The sequence below is a fragment of the Bemisia tabaci genome, chromosome 2 (genome assembly GCF_918797505.1).
Source record: "Bemisia tabaci chromosome 2, PGI_BMITA_v3".
In the NCBI taxonomy this organism is placed as follows: domain Eukaryota; kingdom Metazoa; phylum Arthropoda; class Insecta; order Hemiptera; family Aleyrodidae; genus Bemisia; species Bemisia tabaci.
Genome location: NC_092794.1, coordinates 18,582,391 through 18,606,919, shown reverse-complemented (window position 1 = coordinate 18,606,919; position 24,529 = coordinate 18,582,391). Strand labels below are relative to the sequence as shown.

At 39.4% G+C, this 24,529-nt stretch overlaps 2 protein-coding genes across 2 annotated transcripts in view; one reads left to right on the top strand and one right to left on the bottom strand.

Annotated features, from left to right (window-relative positions):
- The window catches only part of LOC109036168 (sodium-independent sulfate anion transporter), a 42,372-nt gene extending 38,940 nt beyond the window's left edge, over positions 1-3,432 (top strand). Inside the window, exon 12 of the mRNA XM_019050143.2 lies at positions 34-3,432. Coding sequence (XP_018905688.2) covers positions 34-122 — 89 coding nt within the window. The 3' untranslated portion in view covers positions 123-3,432. The remainder of the gene's footprint in view (positions 1-33) is intronic.
- On the bottom strand, positions 2,283-23,722 carry LOC109036151 (uncharacterized). Its single transcript, XM_019050125.2, has 6 exons — positions 23,462-23,722; positions 15,431-15,686; positions 12,971-13,120; positions 8,081-8,530; positions 6,218-6,518; positions 2,283-5,474 (listed from the first exon to the last, which is right to left on the bottom strand). Exons 1-6 carry the CDS (start codon positions 23,540-23,542, stop codon positions 5,369-5,371), a joined length of 1,344 nt encoding a protein of 447 aa, XP_018905670.2. The 5' UTR covers positions 23,543-23,722; the 3' UTR covers positions 2,283-5,368.
- Positions 23,723-24,529: the final 807 nt, after the last annotated feature.

Here is a 24,529-nt window from a genome sequence, read left to right as displayed (position 1 = left end):
TTTATACTTAATTTTCATTATTCTATTTCACAGAGCTGGATGAATGTAACTCGATTAAATCCATCCAAAAATCTCAAGAGAAGGAGCCCGAAAAGTCAGCCGTTGTCCAGGCAAGATTCTAAGGGATCAAAACGGATACTCAGATTTAGTGCATAAAGGTGAAATCATCTCGACAAGAAACAACCCAGGATTTGGATGCAATCCTTGAATCAACTGGAAGTTTTGTTTCCTTTGACTAATGTATACCTGATGGTTTCCATGGAACACTGCAATGTTATTTTATTATCTCATAAGCCGATCCCGTAAATATATTTTGATTTTACCATGTTACTCAGTTAGGGACTCTAAAAATTGACGACCTTGCGTAAAGTACCCAATGGAGGTACAAAAACGTAAATGCGTACTTTAAGGGTAATCACTACCGCGTTTCTTGATCTCTGAAACTTCTTTGTCGAATGATCTTGATCGACAAAATTTTAAATGTTACTTGTTGATCAGGGTCTTCAAGCAAGCCATTGATGAAGTTTTAGTAGATTTCGACCCAAGTTATTTTAATCGGACGATCAATAATAAAATCACCAGAATGTGGTTTCAGCTAGCTGGGACTTGAGTATTTGAAATTGCAGAAATCTAATTTCCACCTTAGTGATTGAACTGTCTTTTATCTTAAACGAAAGTTTCTAGAGCCGTTTACAGCAAAAATCTGCTCATAAGTATAAGTAAACGAGATAAGCACTTTCTATCGTATTAGATACTCGTAGATTAAAAAAAACGGCATATATCTTTTTATGTTCCTATATGCATTCGAATTAACTCGGTTTTTGAAAATGATTTTTAGTTTTTTTTTGGAAAAGAATAATGAGAAAAAAAAATACTGTAGCGTTCGTTCGTGCCAAAATAGTCTTCACAAAATAAGCAATGGCACGCACGTTTTTAGCTTTTTTCAGTATTTTAACTTCAATTCTGTTTAAAGATCACTTAACATTTTTTGGCTGTGGTAGATTGCAACTTGGCTGGGCATAATTTTCAAACTGTCTGAAAATATCGCAAATAGTAACTTTAGTAGAGGCTGTTTATGCGATCAGCTAATGTAGCCCACTTCTTCATCTTGAAGGGTGTAAAATATGAATCAGCGGTCAATTAATAAATGGAAACACTTCTGGAATCTCCTGGAAATGAAATTATGCCTAGAGCATGAGTTGGTCTCCGGTGAATATTTAAGGAACTAATGAGGCTGTGCCAATTTAGCGTAAAAGCATCATGATTTTTGGCTATGCCACGCTTATTTTTCTTTTTGTTAATATATAGGTATAAGACTAATTTTTTTTTTAAAATGGAATCTGAAATGCGGTCCTTCCATGGTAGGCCCCCTATTTATTTTTTCAAATAATTGTATTTACTCTCGAAGGAGCTGATACGAATTGTGATATTTTAGTGTTTAAGTGCAAATTTTACGAGATTGTACATATATAAAAAGTTTAGGTTTTACTAAAACTCGACCGCGTTTTCTTTGACTTTCTTCTATCTGACTATATTGCATTTTATTTTTTGTTATGTTATCCCGTAGTCGTAAGATGCATACTTAGCATTAGACATGTGCTACTTGAAAATTCGTAATCATATCTGAAAATAAAATCTCCGTTCGACCAAGATAGTGGAGATGACATAAATTTTAATGCCTTTTTTTGACCAAGAAATATTTTCCATTCTATATTCATTGATAGCATAGCATTTTTACGTCATGCTGAAATTCTGATAGATATTATTCATAATTCATAAACTGTTGTAAATAATTATTGCCTCATTCTCTTCGCAGGTTCTACTCATCAACCCACCACTGATTCATCTTCTTTCATTTAATAAATTATTCCAATTATTTATTTATTTATATTTATTTCTGAGATCTTCCACTCATTGACTATTCCTAACTCTGTCTTTCTTTTTCTTACTAGACGATCTTACATGTTTATCGTTAAGCTCCAAAAATACTTGTACAGCTTGTAATAGCTCCAAAAGTATTACAGCCATCATCACTTTCAATCATGTACATCTGATTTCATTATGAATACGTAAAAATAATGGATTTTTGAAGCATTTAAAATAATGAGTGCATATAACGGTCGTGAATTTGTATGACTGGAAAAGAGAGTCATGCAGTTTGTAATGAAGGACATCTAAGTCAAGGCTGTCAAACTCCTTTCACCTGATCACGTTGTCGATTTCTGTTTTCCCTTTTTTACACTACCATTACAAACAATTTCACAGTATTATTTTGTACCAAATTTGTAGATAATTTCCTACAGGTAAAAGTAAATCAAGCATGATGTTTTGAAGGAAACGATATGGTTTTTCTATAGTAGAATGGTGTATAAGGCTTTGAAAGGTACAATACCAAATAACAAAATTTGTTTAAGTCATAAAAAATAAAGTTCCACCGTTGATATTGAGCATATTTTCATCTTTTAGACTGTGTTGTTCTTGATTCCACAGTATTTTTTACGTATTTTTTTTCATCTCTTGACAGTTTTTTTCATGTTATTTGTTGGTAATATATTTATCCATGTTGGACCGATCAGGGGCAGGTATTTTGATTGTTCAATTACTGTGCCATTTACTGAATCTAAGCGTATTTGCCCAGTTTTGTGAGGTATATTTCCAAGCTTTCAAGTCTACTTTCCAATGAACAGACTTTCTTAATTGATTCCATTTGGACGTACTGAAATGTTATTAATAGTAGGTATATAAATGTAAATGGGAAAGAATGTTTCATATTATGGATTAGCCATCACATAATTGACTGTGCGATTGGGTTATTTTTTAGCAATTACAGCATTTTAGGTAAATAGTCTTACACTTGCAAGATGAATTACTTTCAAATGCTGTGAAACGTTTTTATACTTGTAAGTTAATGATCAAGAGAAGAAGAACCGAGTATCAATGCAGTAACCCTATGCAGTTAAGGTCATTGAATGAAGTCAATTATTCTAATAACTAAACACAAAAATGTACACTCAATAAGCGGTCCATTATGTCAGATTTATCAGTGAATTATTGTTAATAGATTCAAGCGTGGAAGCCGTTTCTCTCTGGAAGTCACACTGACCCATTTGCATTACAATTTTCGAACTCTTTCCTGTATCATTCAAAGTGTTCGGTGTCATATTTGGAGGAATTTCGCAGCAATGCATTTGTAGAAGTTCAATTAAATTTGATTCCTTTTCGAATTTCTACAAAATGGATTTAGTTCGGGACCAAACTGAAAATCTGACCCACTCCTCTTCCATTGGAATTCGTACCCAGAAGAATTAGTCATTTAAAGTATTTGTACATATAAAGACCCATCTCAGTGATTTTCATACGTTAATGTAATGCTTAATATAAATTCTGTTGAATATTAATAGAGAATAGAAATAAATATATTTTTAAAGCCTTTTTTGTGCGTGAATTTCTTTACACACTCATGACGACAAGCGAAAGTAAGGTTTTTGCAAGATTTCTAGAATCTGACGAACAGTGGGGAAACTTCTCGCGTTCTTGTAACCTTACAGAAGATCGCTAGATACTAGCTTGACAAGCAATTGGAACTTGTTGCAAAATTCAAAAAAGAAAAAGAAGAATAAAATATTAACCTTTTTAAACTTTGAAGCAAAATTCCGGACAATATGACTGGGAGGACTGTTTGGGCTCCTACTGCAGGGCTCTTAAAACTATGTTTCCTGTTTTCAAACTTTTCCGATAAAGTCTCCTTTGTCTCTTTTACATGGATTTGCACAAAATCTTAATTTTACTAGACCACTCAAAAGAATTAATGATAAAGTGAAACAAACTATTATGAGGTGACAACTCTTATACGCATTCATTTTCAATTAGAGTTTGAAACGTGGCTCCCTTCAAATTTCAGAGAAGAGTGAGGATTAGTAAATACTTATTGCTGAAAATACATGCACAAGATGCTAGGTCCAGTTCTTTTACATGAACATCGTAAGAACAGTACCTTATTTTTAAGGTTGAAAGCGTACTTTGCTGCATTCATTTAAGCTGTAAAGCTGAGGAGGTAATTTTTGGTTTGCCACAGAAAATGTACATGAATGTGCAAATTATCATTAATTCTTGCCTCAAGCTAACTATTTCAATACAAAAATTGTGGCAAAAGAACTTTGCAGTAAGCGCGTCGTACTTGCCACAGTCTTACTATTATTATTGTGGAAAAATAAGTTTCGGGCCGGTCTGCAGGTAGGCATAGCGAATATATGTAGGTTAATACTGCCGCCCCATTCAGGTCTGACTCCTCAAGATTTTCTTAGAATCAAATATAAGAATACAGTACCACTACCTAAGACCACTACCTTCGTTTTTATTTGAATATGAGGCTATGGGAAACTAGTCACACTCAGCGGAACTCGTAGCAAACAAGAGTAAATGACTTTATGCAATTATTGCAGTATCAATAAATTAATTTAATCCATAATAAATAGTAATGAACAGTATAATGAACAACAATTCATTGAAAATAAATTACTTAAAAATAAAACAAATGTTCGAAATAAATATTGGGCAACATTTTACAAAAAATTAATAAAAAACCTATCCAAAAAAAGCCTAAAGAGTGAACAAGGAGAAACAATCAAGACTAAACTAATTAAGGTAGTACATCCTGTTGGTTCCGATGCTATTACGGATTAATTGACCGTTGATTTTTTTGTTTTTTGATGCGAGGGACAGTCTAGCTTACATCTATAAACGATACTAAATTTGAACTTTTTATATGCATTCCATTTACGGTAAATTATCAGATATGTTCATTCTAAAATTTAAAACTGCAGGTGATGGAATAATTTAAAATACCTTCCTGAGAATGAGAACCATTCAAAAGTTCAAACGCCATTTAAATGCAAGTTGGAATGCTTTTTCAGTAAAATGTTTTGGCCCTCATGAGATCCGACTGAAATATATGGCACTAAATGCGTCGTCATTTTGTCATGAGCATCTTACGGGCAGGTGTTCAGGTTGGAAACTCCACTTCTTTTGCATAACAAAACGAAAGTAAATAGTAGGTATGTATTAAACACCTACAAAGCCAGCTAGTTCAGATTTTACAGCGTGCAGCTCTTCAGAGCATGATTAGTTAATGTACGAGAATTTGCGATATGAATAACTACTATTTTTGGTATTCTGGCTGTCTATCTATTTTTTCAAAATGCCTTTGATTCTATGTTTTATCAAACAGAATGAAAATCAGAGAGTTTTACCATTTAACAACTAGTTTCTAGCAACAGAGGGATTAGAAAGTAAGGAATTTAAGTATAATAATGTAAAGCGTTGGAGCCCAACTTTTCAACCGATGCTAACGATACCCACAAAGGAACTTCTACCAGCCAAAACCGCCACCATAGCCCATCCAACCATAAAGTAGACAGGATGGAGTGTAGTACACCGGTTTTGGTTTATAGTACAGACGGCACCACACGTTACACCTAGGAAAAAGTTCAAAAACAAAAATTGTTACTCTTATAAATTTAACAACTAAAAATCTATCTAAAATTAAAAATATCTAGCTAAAATTATTGAAAACAGAGAGATCAGCCTTTTAAATTTATATGAAAAAACACTAAAAAATGTAGTCCGAGCCGTATGTTATAAGGTGGTAAAATATTGCTGGGTCCACACTATTTTGTGCGAAAAGCAAGGCCCAAAAAGTTCAAAACTTTCAGTCAAAGAAAAAATTTTGAGCTCCAAGGAGTAAAAAGTACATACAATACTATGGGGGACAGTGTGCTGCTCAGGCAGATGTATTGGAGTTTCAAATTTACGTGACAGTTAATCAACTAAAACTTCTCGCAGCCGAAAGCAAAAAAATCAACATAGCTTTTCATCTCCTTCTTCTGATGCACAGAACCTTTCAATTATTTCAGAGTAACAGAACATTCTGAGAAAATCATTGCATTTCAAGAAACACTGAAAATACCATGGTGCTTGATGCATATGACTCAAATGAGATTTTGGTGAGTAGTTTGAAGCATCAAGCATGCATAGCGCTAATTACTTTTTTGTGAGTTGAATTTGGAACCTTTTGATGTCTCCACAGTGTTATAGATAAAATTGATGAGGAAAAATGTTTTGTGCTGTTGAATTTCTAACCCTGCCTAATATATGTATTCCATACCTTTAACAACTTCTCCGATTGGATCTCACCAATCAGAGATGCAGAGTGACTTACCATTGAGGATAGATGTAGTATACGGTGGCGGTGGAGGGAGGTCTTGTTGGTTGTTGTCCAGGAGGTCCAGAAGGTCGAGGGGATGTGCCAGGTCCGCTTGGGGGTCGGGGACTCGACCCTGGCATCGGTCTTGGCGATGAACCTCCGCCACCAGTTCCACCACCGCCCGGACCTCCAGGTCCACCGGCACCTCCAGAACCTCCAGGTCCACCAGCACCTCCACCTGCTCCTCCAGGTCCACCTGCACCCCCTGCACCCCCAGGACCACCAGGTCCACCAGCGCCAGTTGGTCTCGCCCCTCCTGTAATCAAAGAATAACGTGTCATCCCAGTGTTGTAAGTACCTACTTCAGACTTCCAGTTATTCAAACTCGGTGTTATGACCCACCTCAGAGTTCAACTTCAGGAAAAAATAGGTAGTCGACACAACCAGCGCTGGTTGTGTCGACTACCCTATTTATTTCGGTTGTTTACATATTCATCGCACACCAGAGGAATAAATCGATGATTTGTTTTCTATGTACAAACTTTGAGAGAATTCGACTTGCCGGCAGAAATTCATATATAAACGAATTGGACTACATTTTGCAATCAGGAATCTCAAATTCTGGCTCAGTTTAGAAACACGTATGTACCATTAAATCCCATATGCACATAAGCACTTTCACGGATAAGGCAGATATTTTAGTTCCCAACTGCAAAATGTAGTCCGATTTTCTGTCTCTAAACTGTTGGAAAGAAGACCTGACATTTCAGCCATCAAGATCCACTAATTTTCAGCACGGCAGATTTGCAAAAATATCTCACTTAGTCTCCAAAGTACAGTTCTTGAATCCGCGCCTTCAAAAGTGATGCATGCAATTTTACCTACCTTCATGGGTGCAGTTAAATTATTAATAACGAGCGCTCTCTCATCGATATTCCGAATCTTGAGACCATCAAATTTCATTACTCTCCTCCAAGAATTTTTTTAAAGTACCCAAATTGGTCGGTAAAATTGTAACTATCTATCATAAAAATCTGAATGAGATGTTGTCGGTAAAAATTGTATCTTTAACCCTGCTCCGGATAAGTTAAGCATCTTCATCTGCTCAGGTGGATACTGTAATTCCTAAATGCAGAATCAGATAAAATTGTGAGCCGGAGTGGAAAAGGATGTACCCTGGCAGCAATTAATATGTGCGGTATATTATCTTTAGCACAAGCGAGGAAAACGTTTATGTCATCGACACTTCAACTTTAATGGTACTTCATATGTTTCTAGTCTGTCTCATATTTTTTCCGTCCATTTATTTAATTTTTTTTAAAAGGTGAAAACCAATCGCTCTGCAAATTTACTGCAGGCTAAATAGCTTATCTCCATGAAGGGGCCAGATACGGCGTACATTGTAACTAAGAGTGGTTAAAGGGACGACCTTCAACATAGCAACATAAAAAATCCAATCACTTATGAGCTTCAAGTAAATTTCATCGGTATAACTTTGGACATAGACTTTACCAAGAAAGTACACCGATCCTTAAAATAGAAAAAAATAAAGAACGCATGATTTTTACAAACTTCGAGGTAGGTATGTAGGTACATACTTTAGTATTTGGAAAAACCGCCATATTTTTTTAGCATTATGTAGTTATCATGGTAATTTTTTGTAATGGTATCTATCTCCGAATTTAATCTGTTGAATAATGTTTTCAGTTTCGTAGATATTTTTCCTTGTATGATGCTATGTATGAACGCCTCCTAAAGCTCCCATGTGATAAGAGCTATTCAAAGGATCGACATGAGTATGATCCTATATTCTCTGCCAATATTTTGACTCTGTCTGCTGACGCATGCGTGAAATAAAAGTATTTAAAATTAGAATACCCCCTGGCGCACTTCCACCCGGAGCGCCACCGGGTCTTGGGGACGATCCCCCACCTGGGCCACCTGGTCCACCTCCTCCGGGTGCACCACCAGGTCTTGGGGACGAACCCCCACCTGGGCCACCTGGTCCACCACCTCCAGGCCCCCCTGCTCCTCCTGGTGCACTACCGGGTCTCCCTCCTGGACCGCCTGGTCCACCACCTCCGGGTCCGCCGGCTCCTCCTGGTGCACCACCAGGTCTTGGGGAAGATCCTCCGCCGGCCCCACCCGGGGCTGATGGAGGCCGGGGCGAGCTGCCTCCTCCTGGACCCCCAGGCCCCCCTGCTCCAGGGGGTCGCGCCCCGCCCGGAGCTCCAGGACCTCCGGAGGAACCACCTCCCCCGGGGCCGCCTGCTCCTCCGGGAGGCCCGCCCGCCCCCGGACCTCCTGGCCGTCCTGGTTGACCTGATCCTAGAAAACAAAAGAACGAGTCCGGTCTAATTCTACAACAATGAGAATTTTGGTTTGAAACCAAGTGGAGATTTCTTGGAGACAACCGGAGATCCAAAACCAGCCCCTCCACTTTGCTGAGGAAAAATTCCTCATGAACGCTCGAATGTTGCCAAATTGGACGTATTTCTACCAAACAGAACTATGTGCAGGCGGCAAAGATGGGGTGTGCTCCTTAGTCGAGGGTCGTAAGAATTAATGGGAATGATAAAGTGCCAGTGATGTAGCCGCCGCACCAGTAGCCATTCGTCGTCTTTAACTCATGAATCCTGTGCACAACGCTCTTGACACATGCCCACGGCTCATGTAGTGTGCACATAGTTCCGTTTGACAGAATGTAAAATCCCGCTTTTTTAATTCAGCAAACGGAAATGTGTGCCAACTGAATGCAAGACTCATGAGCCGTGGGCATGTGTCCAGAGCGTTGTGCACAGGACTCATGAGTTAAAGACGACGAATGGCCACTGGAGCGGCGGCTACGTCACTGGCGCTATATCATCCCCATTCATTCTTACGACCCTCGACTAACGCGCACACTCCATCTTTGCCGCCTGCACATAGTTCTGTTTAGTAGAAATAAGTCCAATTTTCCTTCATAAAAATCTATTTTTCTCGAGTTTCACGCGGCAGGAGCCTTAGTCAAAAATTAAAACGTTTGCACTTGTGTTAGCTATGGAAACTGCAATGAATTTCCCTGTTTTTTTAATGTCTTGGGTCTAGTATAATGGATCTTGGTTGCGTCCAAGTGTACAGAGTAAAACTATGGGATTTTTGACTCCAGACTCATTTATAAAATCTAAACTTTACAATTCATTTTCCATACTTAGAGCCACTCTCTCTCCTTCTCCTTGGGCAAAATTGATTTCAATGTGGGGCCAATGAAAATTAATATGACAATTAAAAATCTTTCAGTTGTTTTGTATTTTGCAAATGCATACTTTGGAAGAAATCCATTCGGTGAAATTCAAAAGAGTCCTCACCTATGAGAGGTCTTGAGCAACTGCTCATTTGCTTCGTCACCACAAATAAATCAAGGGCACAATACATTATGAATGCTGTGTAAAAATACGTACGCTACATTCTGGATTTGTTTATTTATTTATTTTTTGTTATCTATGCATATCATCATTTCTGGCTCAATATGTAAACATCCCACTTGTCAAAAAAAAAGAGGAGACTTCAATTTATTGCTTTGATTTTGCTAATTGTTTCTTCTCCAGATTAATGCCTCACTTTTATTAACCCTGCCAACCAGTCATTTGACAGCCAGCGGTATGGAACTTTCGTCAAAGTTAATAATTAACTTCTGCCTATAAAAATGCACACAGGTATTCAGCTGACGTATTCAATTTCTCTGAACTCAATTGTTCCCAATTTTACTTATTTTAAGTGACGAGTTTGTAATAAAAAAATCTTCTGTGATTCACATATTTACTAACATTTAAATTTCAAATTCTCCCTGGTTAAGCCTTTATGAAGAAACGCACCACGAACCTTTAATTTTCAGATCAAAATATATCATTTTAAATTGAGAATTACTAAAAGCGTGAAAAAATACAATTTTCCATTAGGATGGGGCTTATAATTTAGCAAAAAAAAACTCAATTGGACGTATTCTTACCAAACGGAACTATGTGCACTATGACGTGAGCCCTGTTATGCATATATTCTTATGGTTCTGAGGGCTCATGTCTTAATGCATATAGTTCCGTTTGGAAGAAAATTGGAACTGTAGAAAATTTAGTACTTTTTGTATGCGTAGCTCAGTAATTTTATGAATTTTGGTGATTATAACCTCCACCAAACTACAAACGTGTTCCCTTAATATTAGTCAGTATGAGAGAAATGTAGTTGTAAGATTTTCTGCGACTTCTTAAAAATTTGCTGTGAAATGTCAATATTAAACTTATTGAAACGTAGGACTTGCCCAAATCAAGGTTTTGATACCATCAAGGCCACTTTTTTGGTACAATTTCATAATTTAAAGTACTGATGTTCCGCAGAATCGCAAAGAAATCGCGGAATTTTTATTTTCTACAAGCGGTGCTTTTTGCCGTTTTATTGAATTTTTAAGCCAAGAGTAGAGTTCTGCTCATTTACAGCAAGGCGAGGCAATATGTGCGATTATAAGTGAAACTCGTGTCAAATTTAAGATTATACTGAAACTAACACTACTGTGGCATATATCTGTACTTGCAAGATTTTGGGGGAAATAATTGAGAAGCAGCCTGTGATGTCTTTCAAGCAGCGCCTAAATAATGAGCAGAAAAACATGCTCAAAAAACATTTTAAGCAGTTTTTTAAACCTATTTACAACTTTTAAGTGGAAACTTCGCAGAGTAATGTAATTTCTTTGAACTGCGGAAAATGTACGTATAAAAAAAATGCGTTCCAAAACCTAAATTTAAAGAAACCTACAGCGCAGTCTTTCCACAATCGGCCGAAAAAAAACTGATAGTGTCAAAATCTGACTAAGATTCTCCTACACCTTACCACTAACCAACCATAGACCGCAAGTTTAAAAGCAGGGCATAATCATAAGGAGAAACAGCAAATTTAGCAAAAGCATGCATAAACAAAAACACTTTGGACATAATCTTTGGTCATTTTCACTCTATTGAAGCCCCATAATTTTTCCTCGATTGAATCAATTCATTTTGTCTGAAACAAAATGCTTCTTGCATTGGTTTTTAACACGACATTTACATCGTGATATTATAAAGAGTCCAAAGTCCTTTTGTACCCATAATTCCATTTGTGGTGCTAGAAAACTGATCAGGAGGTTTCTTCATTCTCTGCTTAAAGAGTTACTCGCCCAAGACATGGTATTTAATCAGTCACCCATGGATAAAACTTAAAGTTGGGGGAAGAAGGGAAGGAGTAGGTTTTGCAAAAGTTTGGGATCGCACTAACAGATTTGCATGAATGAAGGGGAAGGCGGGGGGGGGGGGGCTAATGGAGATGTTGCATTTGTGAGGAATTTGCGATTTGACTGTTGATTCTTATGTAAAAGTTCGCGAGAATCACGATGGTGTCCCTGGTTTTCTCTGAAATCAACTCCCAAGCTCAAAAGAAGCTTTCAAGTTGAGGCCAATTTGGAGGGGACATCCCACGATATCCTGAGAGTGCACCTCTACATCAAGACAAACTCTCCATGCTAAGATAGAGAGCAAATACATTGTTAGCAGGGTCGCTGTGTTTTCAGTTTTAGAGTCCCCAAATAAAGTGGCAGCCCTGTCAATGTATTTGCTCCCTATCTTTGCATGGAGAGTTTGTCTTGATGTAGACGTGGACTCTCAGGATAGCGTGGGATATGCTCTCCATTTTAGCCTCAACTTGAGAGCTTTTTTGAGCTTGGGAGTTGATTTCAGAGAAAACCAGTGGCACCATCGTCCGTTACGTCTCGTCTCGTTAAAGCCTACAGAATCTTGCAAGGAACATTTTAAAAAATTACAAATCTTAACTGTTCCAGCATTGATCATATACTCATCTTTGAAATTATACAACAACAAGAAACTACAGGAATCGAGAGTGGTGCACAACCACAACACCAGAAACAGAACAGAAAGTCTAATCATAAAAATTAATAAAACAGCGGCCCGAGGCCATGACTTTTTCTGTAAACTACCACCAAACATAAGGAAAAAAATTAAAGATGAGCCCCAAAGCCACAATGCCCTGGTCAGACATTATCTAATTGAGCAATGTCCCTATTCAATCAACGACTTTATAAATGGGACAGGTTGATATCATTGTCGTTTTTTTTTTTTTTTTTTTTTTTTTTTTTTTTTTTATATACATATATTTATTCTTGTTTCTTGTTTAGAAAAATTCGACGCATTTGTAGAAGCCATGTGCAAGCCAAAAAAACAAATAAAGATATTATTATTATATTATTATTATTATCGTGTTTCTCGCGAACTTTGACATAAGAATCGATATCGAATCGCAAATTCCTCACACATGCAACATCTCCATTGAGATGAACTTCCCTATGACACGAAAATCCTCCCTAGGAGCATTCATAAATTACGCAATGCACTTTTCCAGCACTTTTGAGCCCCACTTTCCCTTCTTGTATTGCTTCGTAGCGCAATCCAGACCCACCTTACTAATTATTATTGAATGCTAGATAGACTGCTTCCCCTTAAGATCGCTGATTCCGTGACCAACGCAACTGATCCATTTTCCTGATTTAGGATAGCTATGTCTCAGGATATTTTTCGAAGGAATACTTTGGCACTCAAAAGCTCTGGGTCTCAAGAAATCTCCCGTGCAGGAATCTAACACCACTGTACCCTCCACATTCGGTTTCAAACCCGAACCCTCCTCCGTGTAGTAGAGCGGCGAACTCGTTCCGTGAGATTTGGATGCAAGTGAGTAAAAGACGAAGATGAGTACCGCCTCCTGTTCCTCCGCCTCCTGGAGGTCCCGAAGGTCTCGGCGATGAGCTGGGGCCCGATGGTGGCCGCGAGCTCCCTCCTCCTGAAGGCGTCGAGCCGCCTGGGGCACTCCCGCCGGTCGGCCGCGGTGACGATCCAGGTCCTGATCCTGGAAAAAGGAAAATGAACAAGTCAAAACTTTATCCGCTGAAGCATATTTGGACTGCATTTTGCAGTTTGGAAATATAAATTCTAGCCCGGTTTAAAAACGACGTATGCGCCATTAGTTTCCCTATGCACATACGTGTTTTTCCGGAGGAGACAGAATGTATAGTTCCAAATTGAAAATCCTGATCCTGGAAAATCAAAAATAAAGAAGTCAAAACTGTATCCGCTGAAGCATATTTGGACTGCATTTTGCGATTTGGAAATATAAATTCTAGCCCCGTTTAAAAACAACGTATGTGCCATTAGTTTCCCTATGAGCATAAGCGTTATAACGGATGAGCCCAAATATTTGAGTTCCCAATTGCAAAATGTAGTCCGATTATCTGTCTTTAAGTAAGTAAGTAAGGCCGGGCTGGCCGGCGAGGCGCCCTCAAGGGGCCAAGGCAACTGGCAACTGCCGTCGTGCACCCCGAAGTTGGACCGTACTCCTTAACATATCTTCGTACTATTGACACATTGAGTATCATCTATATTCCCGCAAGGCTCAGCGGCCGTCTGATAGCCAACGGAAGGTCTTATCAAAGACTGTGGCAGACGCTGCAGAGCACGGACTTTCGGAGCACGGCCATGCCTCCACCGAGTTGGACTGTGTTGTTGCAATCTACACTGATAGGTAGCGCTGGCAGTCGCGCACACTACGAGTGATTACCGATTTTTCACAACCCAGTCGAACAGTGCAGACGGATTACTTACTGGGTGACTATGTCCCTCCCGCACCCTGTAACCTCGAAGGGTCAGGGTATTGGAGTGGCATAGTCATCCACAGTCACGATGACTGATATTTGAGTGTCCTCAAATATCAGTCACCTCCGGGGATTGAACCCGGGACCTCAGTGTTGGCAGCGAACTGCCTTGACCACTACACCACTGAGGCTGACTAGTCCGATTATCTGTCTTTAAACTGTTGGAAAGAAGACCTGAAATTTTAGTCATCAAGATCCATTGATTCAACACGGCAGTTTTCCCAAAGTATTTTACTTAATCTCAAAGTACAGTTCTTGAATCCACGCCTTCAAAAGTGATTCGCACAATTTTACCCACTTCATGGGTCATTTTGCAATTTGGAAATGTAAATTCTAGCCCGGTTTAAAAACAACATATGTGCCATTAGTTTCCCTATGCGCATAAGTACTTTTCCAGAAGAGCCAGAATTTATAGTTCGAAATTGCAAAATTCAGTCAATTTGGACCGCGTTTAACAGAAAGGAACAAGCCACATCAGCTATTGCAAAATTTGACTGGGCAATTTAATTTTTTACCAAAAAACGTTTGTGCGGATTCCTTTAAAAATGTTGAGCGTAACTCCATTCCAAGTTTGCAAATTGACTTAAATAATTCAATTTCTAACTAAATTTACCTCTGCAATTTTTGTCCGAAAATTTTCTGAGTTTTGCATAAGATCAGAGAAAAAAATCAGTGAAATTTTTAGGTAGACATACGTAAGATTCTGCAGGTAAAAATCTAATTTGCGAGGGGAAACTCAGAAACAATGAAATGCAGTTACGTTCTTTCTTCAGGGAAACGGCGATTCGGTACAAGATCTGTGATAAGGGACTAGGAGTTTAAAATTGAGTTCTTAGCACCACTGCATGGATGAAGGAAATCTGGACATTTCGACGTAAGTTTGACCCAAAAGCTCACAAATTGCGGAGGATACATAACGTGATAAGAAACCAACCTCGAATACATGGAAGTTCTAAGGGTTTAATAGGTTTTGCCAAAAAATTATTCATTCCGAAGGGAATCTGAAGAATCCCTAGGACTCTTAGAAAACGATAATTACATTGCAATGGGTCATACAAGGGCAAAGTAACGCATCGTTGGCTGATGAAACTAATTGCCTCGAAGATGAAAGAAAGCAAGTATAATTAGCATTATTGGTAGTATGGAAAAGAATCACGCAGAGCTACTGTTCAAAACATCTGCACTTGAAATATACCCCCCTTCCTCAACACGTAAAAGAAGTGTCAGGGGTTATCCCCTAAAATTGTGGTACCACCCCAACTTGTTGGATGATATGGACATTTCTAATCAATTGCATCAGTACCGCAACTCAAGTTAGGGTAGTACCGCAACATTTGGGTTAGTTACCTAATTTATTGGGGCACTACCATAATTAATTGGGGTGCTATCATAATTAATTGGGGCACCACCACAATTAATTGGAAATGTCAATATCATCCAACAACCCCGTGTTTTTTTCCCCGTGAAAAAGAACTAAATATAAAATTGTATCATGCATGTTCTCTTACCTCCAGGACCCGCCGGTCCTCCAGGGATGGTGATGTTGGTGATTATGACGCCTGGTTGTCCATATCCTCCCATGTCAAACGGCATCGGGAAAAGGGGGAACGGGAGAATGTTCCCCCCGCCGCCGAACCCTCCGCCCCCTCCAAAACCACCTCCGAAGCCCCCTGCTCCTCCCCCAAACCCGCCGCCGCCACCGAAGCCCCCGAACATGTCCCCTTGCATCGGCGGGAAGAGGGGAAACGGGAATATTTGGCAGTCCTGAAAAAGTCAGAAAAGTGCACGAAAATCAGTTCGGTCGCACGATGGAACGCGTCATCGGATAAGTCGGACAACATTTGAAAACTTTAAAAGCTCGTAACTCCATTATTACAAAACATAGAGGTTTTAAAAGTGGTTCCATTGGTTTTCTCGTAAAAATTACATTAGTTAGCACCCCTCAAATTTTAATACTTCACTAAATTAACAACTAATTTTGCTGTTTTAGTAAAAAAAAATTATGTCCAACCTTCCCCATTAACTTCATCCACTGTGCGTCGTAAGCGAGATTAATGTAGAAACGCAAAAGGAATGAATGGAAGACAAAGCAATTTGACATCATTTTGCAATTTGGATTTACAATTTCTGGCTCGTATGTAAAAACACTTATAAGCATAGGGAAACTAAAGGTACGCACGTTGTTTCTAAACTGAATCAGTGATGTTAGTCCCTAATTGCAAAATGGATTACATTTTGCAAAAAGGAACCACTATCTCTGGCTCTCCTATAAAAGCACATATCTGCACATAGTCCAAGAGCCAGACGACTTTGAGTGACAAACTCGGGATACATGTTTTGACCCCCTAAATCGATAGCCTTGCATACACTGAAACGGAAAATTTTTGTCTGCCGCCCTCTAGCCTGTGCCATCACCCTCATCTAGGCCCTCAAAGTGGTCCAAAAAACACCATCTGGTGACAAACTCCTGACGCTCGGCAGACAAGTCTATTATTAAAGATCATACCCAGGGTGACTAGAAAAACTTTGTCTGCCGCCCTCTAGCCTGTGCCATCACCCTCATCTAGGCCCTCAAAGTGGTCCAAAAAACACCATCTGGTGACAAACTCCTGACGCTCGGCAGACAAGTCTATTATTAAAGATCATACCCAGGGTGACTAGAAAAACTTTGTCTGCCACCCTCTAGCCTGTGCCATCACCCTCATCTAGGCCCTCAAAGTGGTCCAAAAAACACCATCTGGTGACAAACTCCTGACGTCTAGTGCGGTTGCGGATGTACTCCTGTGTGCAGCTTGTGTAATAAAGTTTGAATGATACATCATTCTCTTCTTTTTTTCGTGTAGAATCCGATTTTCGATGTTGTCAAGTCCAAAAATGATGCTGGTGCCCCCAATTCAAGATGGCGCCCAAAATGGCCGCCCCGGGGGTCAAAATTCCAAAATTTGAGAATATTGTCGAGTTTGGTATCCATTTATATGTAATTTTGGTCGTAAAATTCATATCTGGTGTCAAAAAATCATTTCAACCCCTTAGGGACCGTCAAATCCAAGATGGCGGCCAAAATTTCAACTTTAATGATAATTACCCAAGATGCACCTTTCACTGTCGAATGACGTGTCTTCATTCATGTTAATTAGGTCAGAAAACCTAAAAGGGAGGTCTACAATGCCACTGCACCCTATGGAGGGCCAGGGTTCACCCCCTCCTACCCCCAATATGGCCGCCGCGGAGGGCATAAATAGTGACATTCTCTCAGAACGTCATAGTAGGTGTCGATTCCTATGTAATTTGAGGCGTAAATTCCAAATTTCAAGTCATAAATCGCAAATGTGAGACTTGCAATGGCTTATACCCTATATGGGGCCAGGGGAACCCCCTCAACCCCCTCTTCTTTCTAATATGGCTGCCATGGGGGGCATAAATAGTGAAATTCTCTCAGGACGTCATGTGAGGTGTCGATTCTTATGTAAGTAGAGGCTTAGATTCCGAATTCCAAGTTGAAAATCGCAAATTAGAGGTCTGGAATGCCATTTCACCCTACGCGGGGCCAGGAGCAGCCCCCTACCCTCTTCAAAACGGTCGCCGGGGGGGCATAGTTGCAGTGAAATTCTCTCAAAGCGGCATGTGAGGTGTCGATTCTAATGTAAATAGAGGCGTAGATTCCGAATTCCAAGTCGGAAATCGCAAATTAGAGGTCTGGAATGCCATTTCACCCTACGCGGGGCCAGGAGCAGCCCCCTACCCTCTTCAAAACGGCCGCCGGGGGGACATAGTTGCAGTGAAATTCTCTCAAAGCGGCAAGTGAGGTGTCGATTCTCATGTAAGTTGAGGCGTAGATTCCGAATTCTAAGTCGGAAATTGCAAATTGGTGGTCTGGAATGCCATTAGAGATCTGGTGCTCATATGTTCGTTTCCATGGATGGCGGCTTGTGCAGCATTTATGTTGCGAAACTCATGACTTTCACACGCTCATAACCGTCATAAATAGCTGTAGTTTGTACAGGAAAAACTTTATTAAAAAAAATATCCGATGAAATTGGGACCATATACATTTTCAGATCCCAGAAATCGTCCAGAATTAAGAAAACACATAACTTCCAAGGGAAATTATGAACTTGATTTATCGACGTTTTTCACCCTGAAATGTCCGCTATTCCAACATTCGCCCACATAGGAACAGTGAAATTCTCTCAAAGCGGCATAGTAGGTGTCGATTTGTTTTTAATCTGAGGCGTGGATTTCGAATCACAAGTCAAAACATGTAAATACCCCATAGTGACGAAAATACTTAAATATGGCAACCGCTTTGGCCTACATTTTGGACTAAAAATGCTGCTTGGGTTCATTTTTGTCGAAAGAGCTGGAAATGAATTGGTGATTTCAATGGTAATTGACAAATTTCACGCGTATTCTTTTTCTATGTACGCAAAGGACTCAGATGGGCGTCTGTTTTTTTCATTTTTAAAAATTCCCACAAAAATATAATTTTTTTGCCGACGAAGTATGTATCTGCATTCAGAGTTCCTATGTTATTGTTTATGAACGCACTCAGTTTAATTGCAATTAAAACAACTGGACAATTGAGTGCTTTTTGTAGCGCAGGGTTTCGTCTCCTAGTAGAAGCGACACCTACAGTTTCCTGCGTTATCTGCAAAAAAACGCACGCTCCTGCTAGAAGAAAATCGATTAAAAAAAGAACCATCTATTATCCATTTATCTAATAATGAAGAACCAGAAACCAATATGAATCCTCTGTGTACATTTGAAAAAGAACACCGGTGAAATATGTCGATCACCATTAAATTATCCGATTCATTTCCAGCTCTTTCGACATAACTGAACCCAACCCAAGATGCATTCTTTATTCCAAGATGAAGGCTGGAGCGATTGCCATGCTTAAGTATTTTTGTCACTTTGAGATATTGACGATTTCTGACTTAAAATTCGGAATCTACGCCTCAACTTACATGAGAATCGACACCTCACATGCCGCTTTGAGAGAATTTCACTGCAACTATGCCCCCCCGGCGACCGTTTTGAAGAGGGTAGGGGGCTGCTCCTGGCCCCGCGTAGGGTGAAATGGCATTCCAGACCTCTAATTTGCGATTTTCAACTTGGAATTCGGAATCTAAGCCTCTACTTACATAAGAATCGACACCTCACATGACGTCCTGAGAGAATTTCACTATTTATGCCCCCCATGGCAGCCATATTAGAAAGAAGAGGGGGTTGAGGGGGTTCCCCTGGCCCCATATAGGGTATAAGCCATTGCAAGTCTCACATTTGCGATTTATGACTTGAAATTTGGAATTTACGCCTCAAATTACATAGGAATCGACACCTACTATGACGTTCTGAGAGAATGTCACTATTTATGCCCTCCGCGGCGGCCATATTGGGGGTAGGAGGGGGTGAACCCTGGCCCTCCATAGGGTGCAGTGGCATTGTAGACCTCCCTTTTAGGTTTTCTGACCTAATTAACATGAATGAAGACACGTCATTCGACAGTGAAAGGTGCATCTTGGGTAATTATCATTAAAGTTGAAATTTTGGCCGCCATCTTGGATTTGACGGTCCCTAAGGGGTTGAAATGATTTTTTGACACCAGATATGAATTTTACGACCAAAATTACATATAAATGGATACCAAACTCGACAATATTCTCAAATTTTGGAATTTTGACCCCCGGGGCGGCCATTTTGGGCGCCATCTTGAATTGGGGGCACCAGCATCATTTTTGGACTTGACAACATCGAAAATCGGATTCTACACGAAAAAAAGAAGAGAATGATGTATCATTCAAACTTTATTACACAAGCTGCACACAGGAGTACATCCGCAACCGCACTAGACGTCAGGAGTTTGTCACCAGATGGTGTTTTTTGGACCACTTTGAGGGCCTAGATGAGGGTGATGGCACAGGCTAGAGGGTGGCAGACAAAGTTTTTCTAGTCACCCTGGGTATGATCTTTAATAATAGACTTGTCTGCCGAGCGTCAGGAGTTTGTCACCAGATGGTGTTTTTTGGACCACTTTGAGGGCCTAGATGAGGGTGATGGCACAGGCTAGAGGGCGGCAGACAAAGTTTTTCTAGTCACCCTGGGTATGATCTTTAATAATAGACTTGTCTGCCGAGCGTCAGGAGTTTGTCACCAGATGGTGTTTTTTGGACCACTTTGAGGGCCTAGATGAGGGTGATGGCACAGGCTAGAGGGCGGCAGACAAAAATTTTCCGTTTCAGTGTATGCAAGGCTATCGATTTAGGGGGTCAAAACATGTATCCCGAGTTTGTCACTCAAAGTCGTCTGGCTCTTGGACTATGTGCAGATATGTGCTTTTATAGGAGAGCCAGAGATAGTGGTTCCTTTTTGCAAAATGTAATCCATTTTGCAATTAGGGGCTAACATCACTGATTTAGTTTAGAAACAACGTGCGTACCTTTAGTTTCCCTATGCTTATAAGTGTTTTTTCATACGAGCCAGAAATTGAAAATCCAAATTGCAAAATGATGTCAAATTGCTTTGTCTTCCATTCATTCCTTTTGCGTTTCTACATTAATCTCGCTTACGACGCACAGTGGATTTAGGGGGTCAAAACATGTATCCCGAGTTTGTCACTCAAAGTCGTCTGGCTCTTGGACTAACAGGGAAACCAATGGCATGTATGTTGTTTCTAAAATGAGCCAGAAATAGTGGTTCCTTTTTGCAAAATGTAATCCAAATGTTGTCGAATTACTGTCCCCACTATTCATGTTTTGTAGAGGTTATCGGTCAAAATTGTAAAAAAAGGAGCTACTATTTCTGACTCATCAATAGAAGCGCGTATCTGAATAGGAGAGTCTAAAATGAAGCAAAAGTAGAAGTTGTTTAATGAAAAATGCCGCCCAGTTCTATTTTGAGGTTACAGCCGATTAAACCCGAGTGGAGTCAGTTTTAGCATCAGACCGCATTATCAGTTCAATGAATCAATGTTGCAGCATCCGGTTTTTAGAGCTAGACGCATGTCTACTTCAAGCCAACCTGATCGGCCTAGAACATTCGTTAAAATGTAATTTCAAGAATGTAAATTACCAATCAAAAGGAAAAGTAGACGTGCAAGTACATCCGCAAAACTAATATTTAAATCCTACACCTAACCAGCAAAGAGTTACCTATCTCATACTGAACAAATGCAGCGGAATGCACATTTATAACGTCACCTTGCCTGACCAAACAACTTACGCTTGACGTTCAGTTTTGACCTTATCGAAGGCACCGTAAGAGTTCTCTAGGGCCTTTTTGGAGACTCTTTTTTCCGAAATGCGGGGCTTAAAATAGTTCAAATTAAACATATTTGGATCTTCACCCATTCACTTTTTAAAATATTAGAGGGTGTCGCCCCTGACTGCTTCGAAGTCAAACCCTCTGAAGTGTTTTGTATGCCTTTCGCGTCACAATTTTGATTTTATATTAGAAAGTGATATGAGACAAATCGTCAACTTTCAAACTTCAGCTTTCTCTCACTTTTGTATGCCTTAATTGGTCCTGGATTGGATTTTTCCTCGCTTTATGCGGTCTCGAAACTATACTGAACGTTTTGCCATAACTTTCTCCTATTTTTTCGTATTTGATAGTTTTAATCCACATTTTCTGGGCGAAAAACCATTCAACGAGAGGAACACGTTAGGAGGACCGGCCTGTCGGATTTTTATTGTTTGCGTAAGTAAATCAAATTAAACCACGGACTGTTTGCAATGGAGACAAGTACTTGCTTTCCAGGGTGTCAGGTGTTGACATACGGCATTGAACTTTGGTGACTCAGCACGGTGATAAACCAGTCGGGTATAATTGGATTTTAGGGAAAGGTCACCACATTTTCCTGATCCACCGACTCGTATACCGTCTATATTTTCTGTGCAGGATCAGATTCTTTTGAGAGAGATCCGCGATTACGAGGAAAATTGCCGTTCTTTAAAATTCATTTACTGTTATGGAAGATCTGATTTAAAAGGCTTTGCTAGCTTACTCCTTTACTAAAATGACCTTGAATTGGCTCATCGGCTTTGCCTCTTTGAATTAACGGATCAGCTGTTGCGCTGATCTCAGAATCGCGTATTAGTGCTTCATTATTGTCGATTAGCTAAAAATATTAAGATCTATCCAAACAGCAAGTTTCTACGCTCAAGAATAACCGAGGTATCGCGAATTGAAAAATTCGGTTTATGACGTCATCCACCGCGGTAGAGACACCCTTGGTTTCTTCCACCTTCCTTTTATCCGAGTCACACGTTGAGTAACCAGCGCAAATGTGTATAATGAAATAAAATTATATTTAACAAATAATATTGAATATTATTAAATATTATTTATTATTATTAAATATTAATTTTTTAAAACAAATATTAAATAAAAAACGCAAGGTTTGGTGACCCATTTTCAGTATGAGGTATTTGGATTACATTTTGCAATAAGCAGGAGCTGCTATCTCTGACTCTCTCATAAAAGCACATATCTGCATAGGGAAACCAGTGGCATGTATGTTGTTTCTAAAATGGGCCAGAAATAGTGGTTCCTTATTGCAAAATGTAATCCATTCGACGAGTTGGACGGACTAATCGGATATTAAGCATTCAATGGAAAACTCTACAGTTTCCTGAAGAATAAGTTTTGATTTAATCAATTTTTATGGCAATCAAGGTCTTAACGCGCTACGTTTGAATCTGATGATTCGTGTCTGGAACGTAAGGATGAGAATTTTAAATTGATCTGTATTACAAACCTCCTCTTTCGAACTGCAAACTTCAAACCACCATAATGTCGCTTTGATTCCTTATATTTGGCCGTCTCTTATCCCAAAATTTTTGCGAAACATCCTTTTATACTCCGATTTCAGCACCTAAATTTTTGTGGACTTAGGTGTCCCCGTTCCGCGGGCGGTCACATTTTATCGCTGTTTTAGCGTGAAAGGGCGTATATCAATTTCTACGTGAGCCCTATTTTACATATAAATTCATGCTTTTGGAGGCTCATGCAAACTTACAGATACGCCTTCACGACACAGGAGCGATGATTTGGACTGTATTTCGGCGCCTTCCGGCCAAAGTATCACAAGCGCCATAAGACGTTACAAAATTTCCGCCGTCTTTCTATTTTTTTTACAGAGAAATTGCTCAACGGAGCTGTGCAAAAATTTCACTGAAGTTTCTTTGAGCTGCAGATAAAATTCAGTGAAATTTTCAAAAAGATTCAACCAATAATTTCTACGTAAAGAAATAAAATGACCGCGGAAATTTTGAAACGTTGCATGGGTGATACTTTGGCCGGAGGGTGACGATTTTGCGGAAAGGAACTATTATGTCTGCCTCATCCATAAAAATGCGTACCTGCATAAAAAAACTCATGGCATATAGGACTTTTTATGAGATGAGCCTAAAATATTGGTTCTGCATTGAAAAAAGTAGTCAATTAGTAAGTATGCAAGCCAGTCTTTACAAAAACACCCTGGAAAATCTTTTTAACAGATCACCGATGATGTTGATTTCTCTGGGTTGAAAACTCACCACATTCCATAGACTAGCCAAAACGTGGAGGGTCACCGTACATATCCAACCGAGCCCGCCCCATTTGGAGTCGAGACCCATTTCACATGCACGCACCAAAGCACTGCTCACCGGACGAACATTTTTCACCAAATGCTCGATGGACACACCAAAACAATGTGATATAGGTCGGACTCCCTTTAACCTTGTGTCCCCAGACTAGGAGGCTGTCCCGAACCATGCCCAACGCAACGTCGCCAATTTTCCGAGTTTTTTAATTTTTTTAAAAACGTTACCGACTCAATTTTTTCTGCTTACAAATCTTATAAGAAGGAAGGGGTCAAAAATTAAAAGACTCGACTGTACCTCAGTACAACGTAACGAGTCAGATACTTTTCAAAATTGAGTCTGAAAGACTTGAAAAAGACACTGATCGAGATCAGAAAGAATCCTTTATGGTAGGTCTAAAACGTTGTAAATTTGTGGCCATAAAAGCCTAAATACAAATGGAGGTCAAGTATTACTTAATTAAGAATAAAAAGGAAATCTTGATGCTATACATTTTTTTTTTTTTTTAAAAAAAAGGTGTATATTTATTACTCACATGTTGCCGAAAAATGTTGTTTTCTTTTTTAAAAAAAAAATGTGTAACATCAAGATTTCCTTTAAATTTTAAAATTTTTAAATGCTACTCCTGAAAGTATGTTTAAATATGTTACCTAATTTTCTAATCCGATATTGAATATCTACGATATTAATCCAACAAAATTTTCAACGTTATTTATTCAAAAATGTTGAATAATTAGAACGATGTGGCGCCGCGGACAGCCATCTCACCTCGTCCGTCCGGGTATTTTGACGGGCACAGGATATTTATCAATTGTCCAGCCGCCGATCCCAAGCATTGGCAATAAATGGGATTATGATTTTTCACTTCCGGTCTGCTCCGTGAACATGTGCAATTCTATCACCACTGGTGACGAAATCAGCCCCCTAGCCCCCCCTCTCCGAGTCGTGGTTTTTACTTCCCCTTCCTTGATCTCCCAAACCTCCGGGCACACATTTTGGATTAAGAATTCAAAAATGGAT

What these genes read in the sequence shown, in the direction of transcription:
- LOC109036151 (XM_019050125.2), bottom strand. Translation starts at nt 23,542, where the DNA reads ATGGGTCTCGACTCCAAATGGGGCGGGCTCGGTTGGATATGTACGGTG. An exon ending in GGGTGGAAGTGCGCCAGGGG is followed by an intron (nt 6,519 to 8,080) that starts GTATTCTAATTT and finishes CTTTGATTACAG; the next exon opens with GAGGGGCGAGACCAACTGGC. An exon ending in TACTACATCTATCCTCAATG is followed by an intron (nt 5,475 to 6,217) that starts GTAAGTCACTCT and finishes ACTTTTTCCTAG; the next exon opens with GTGTAACGTGTGGTGCCGTC.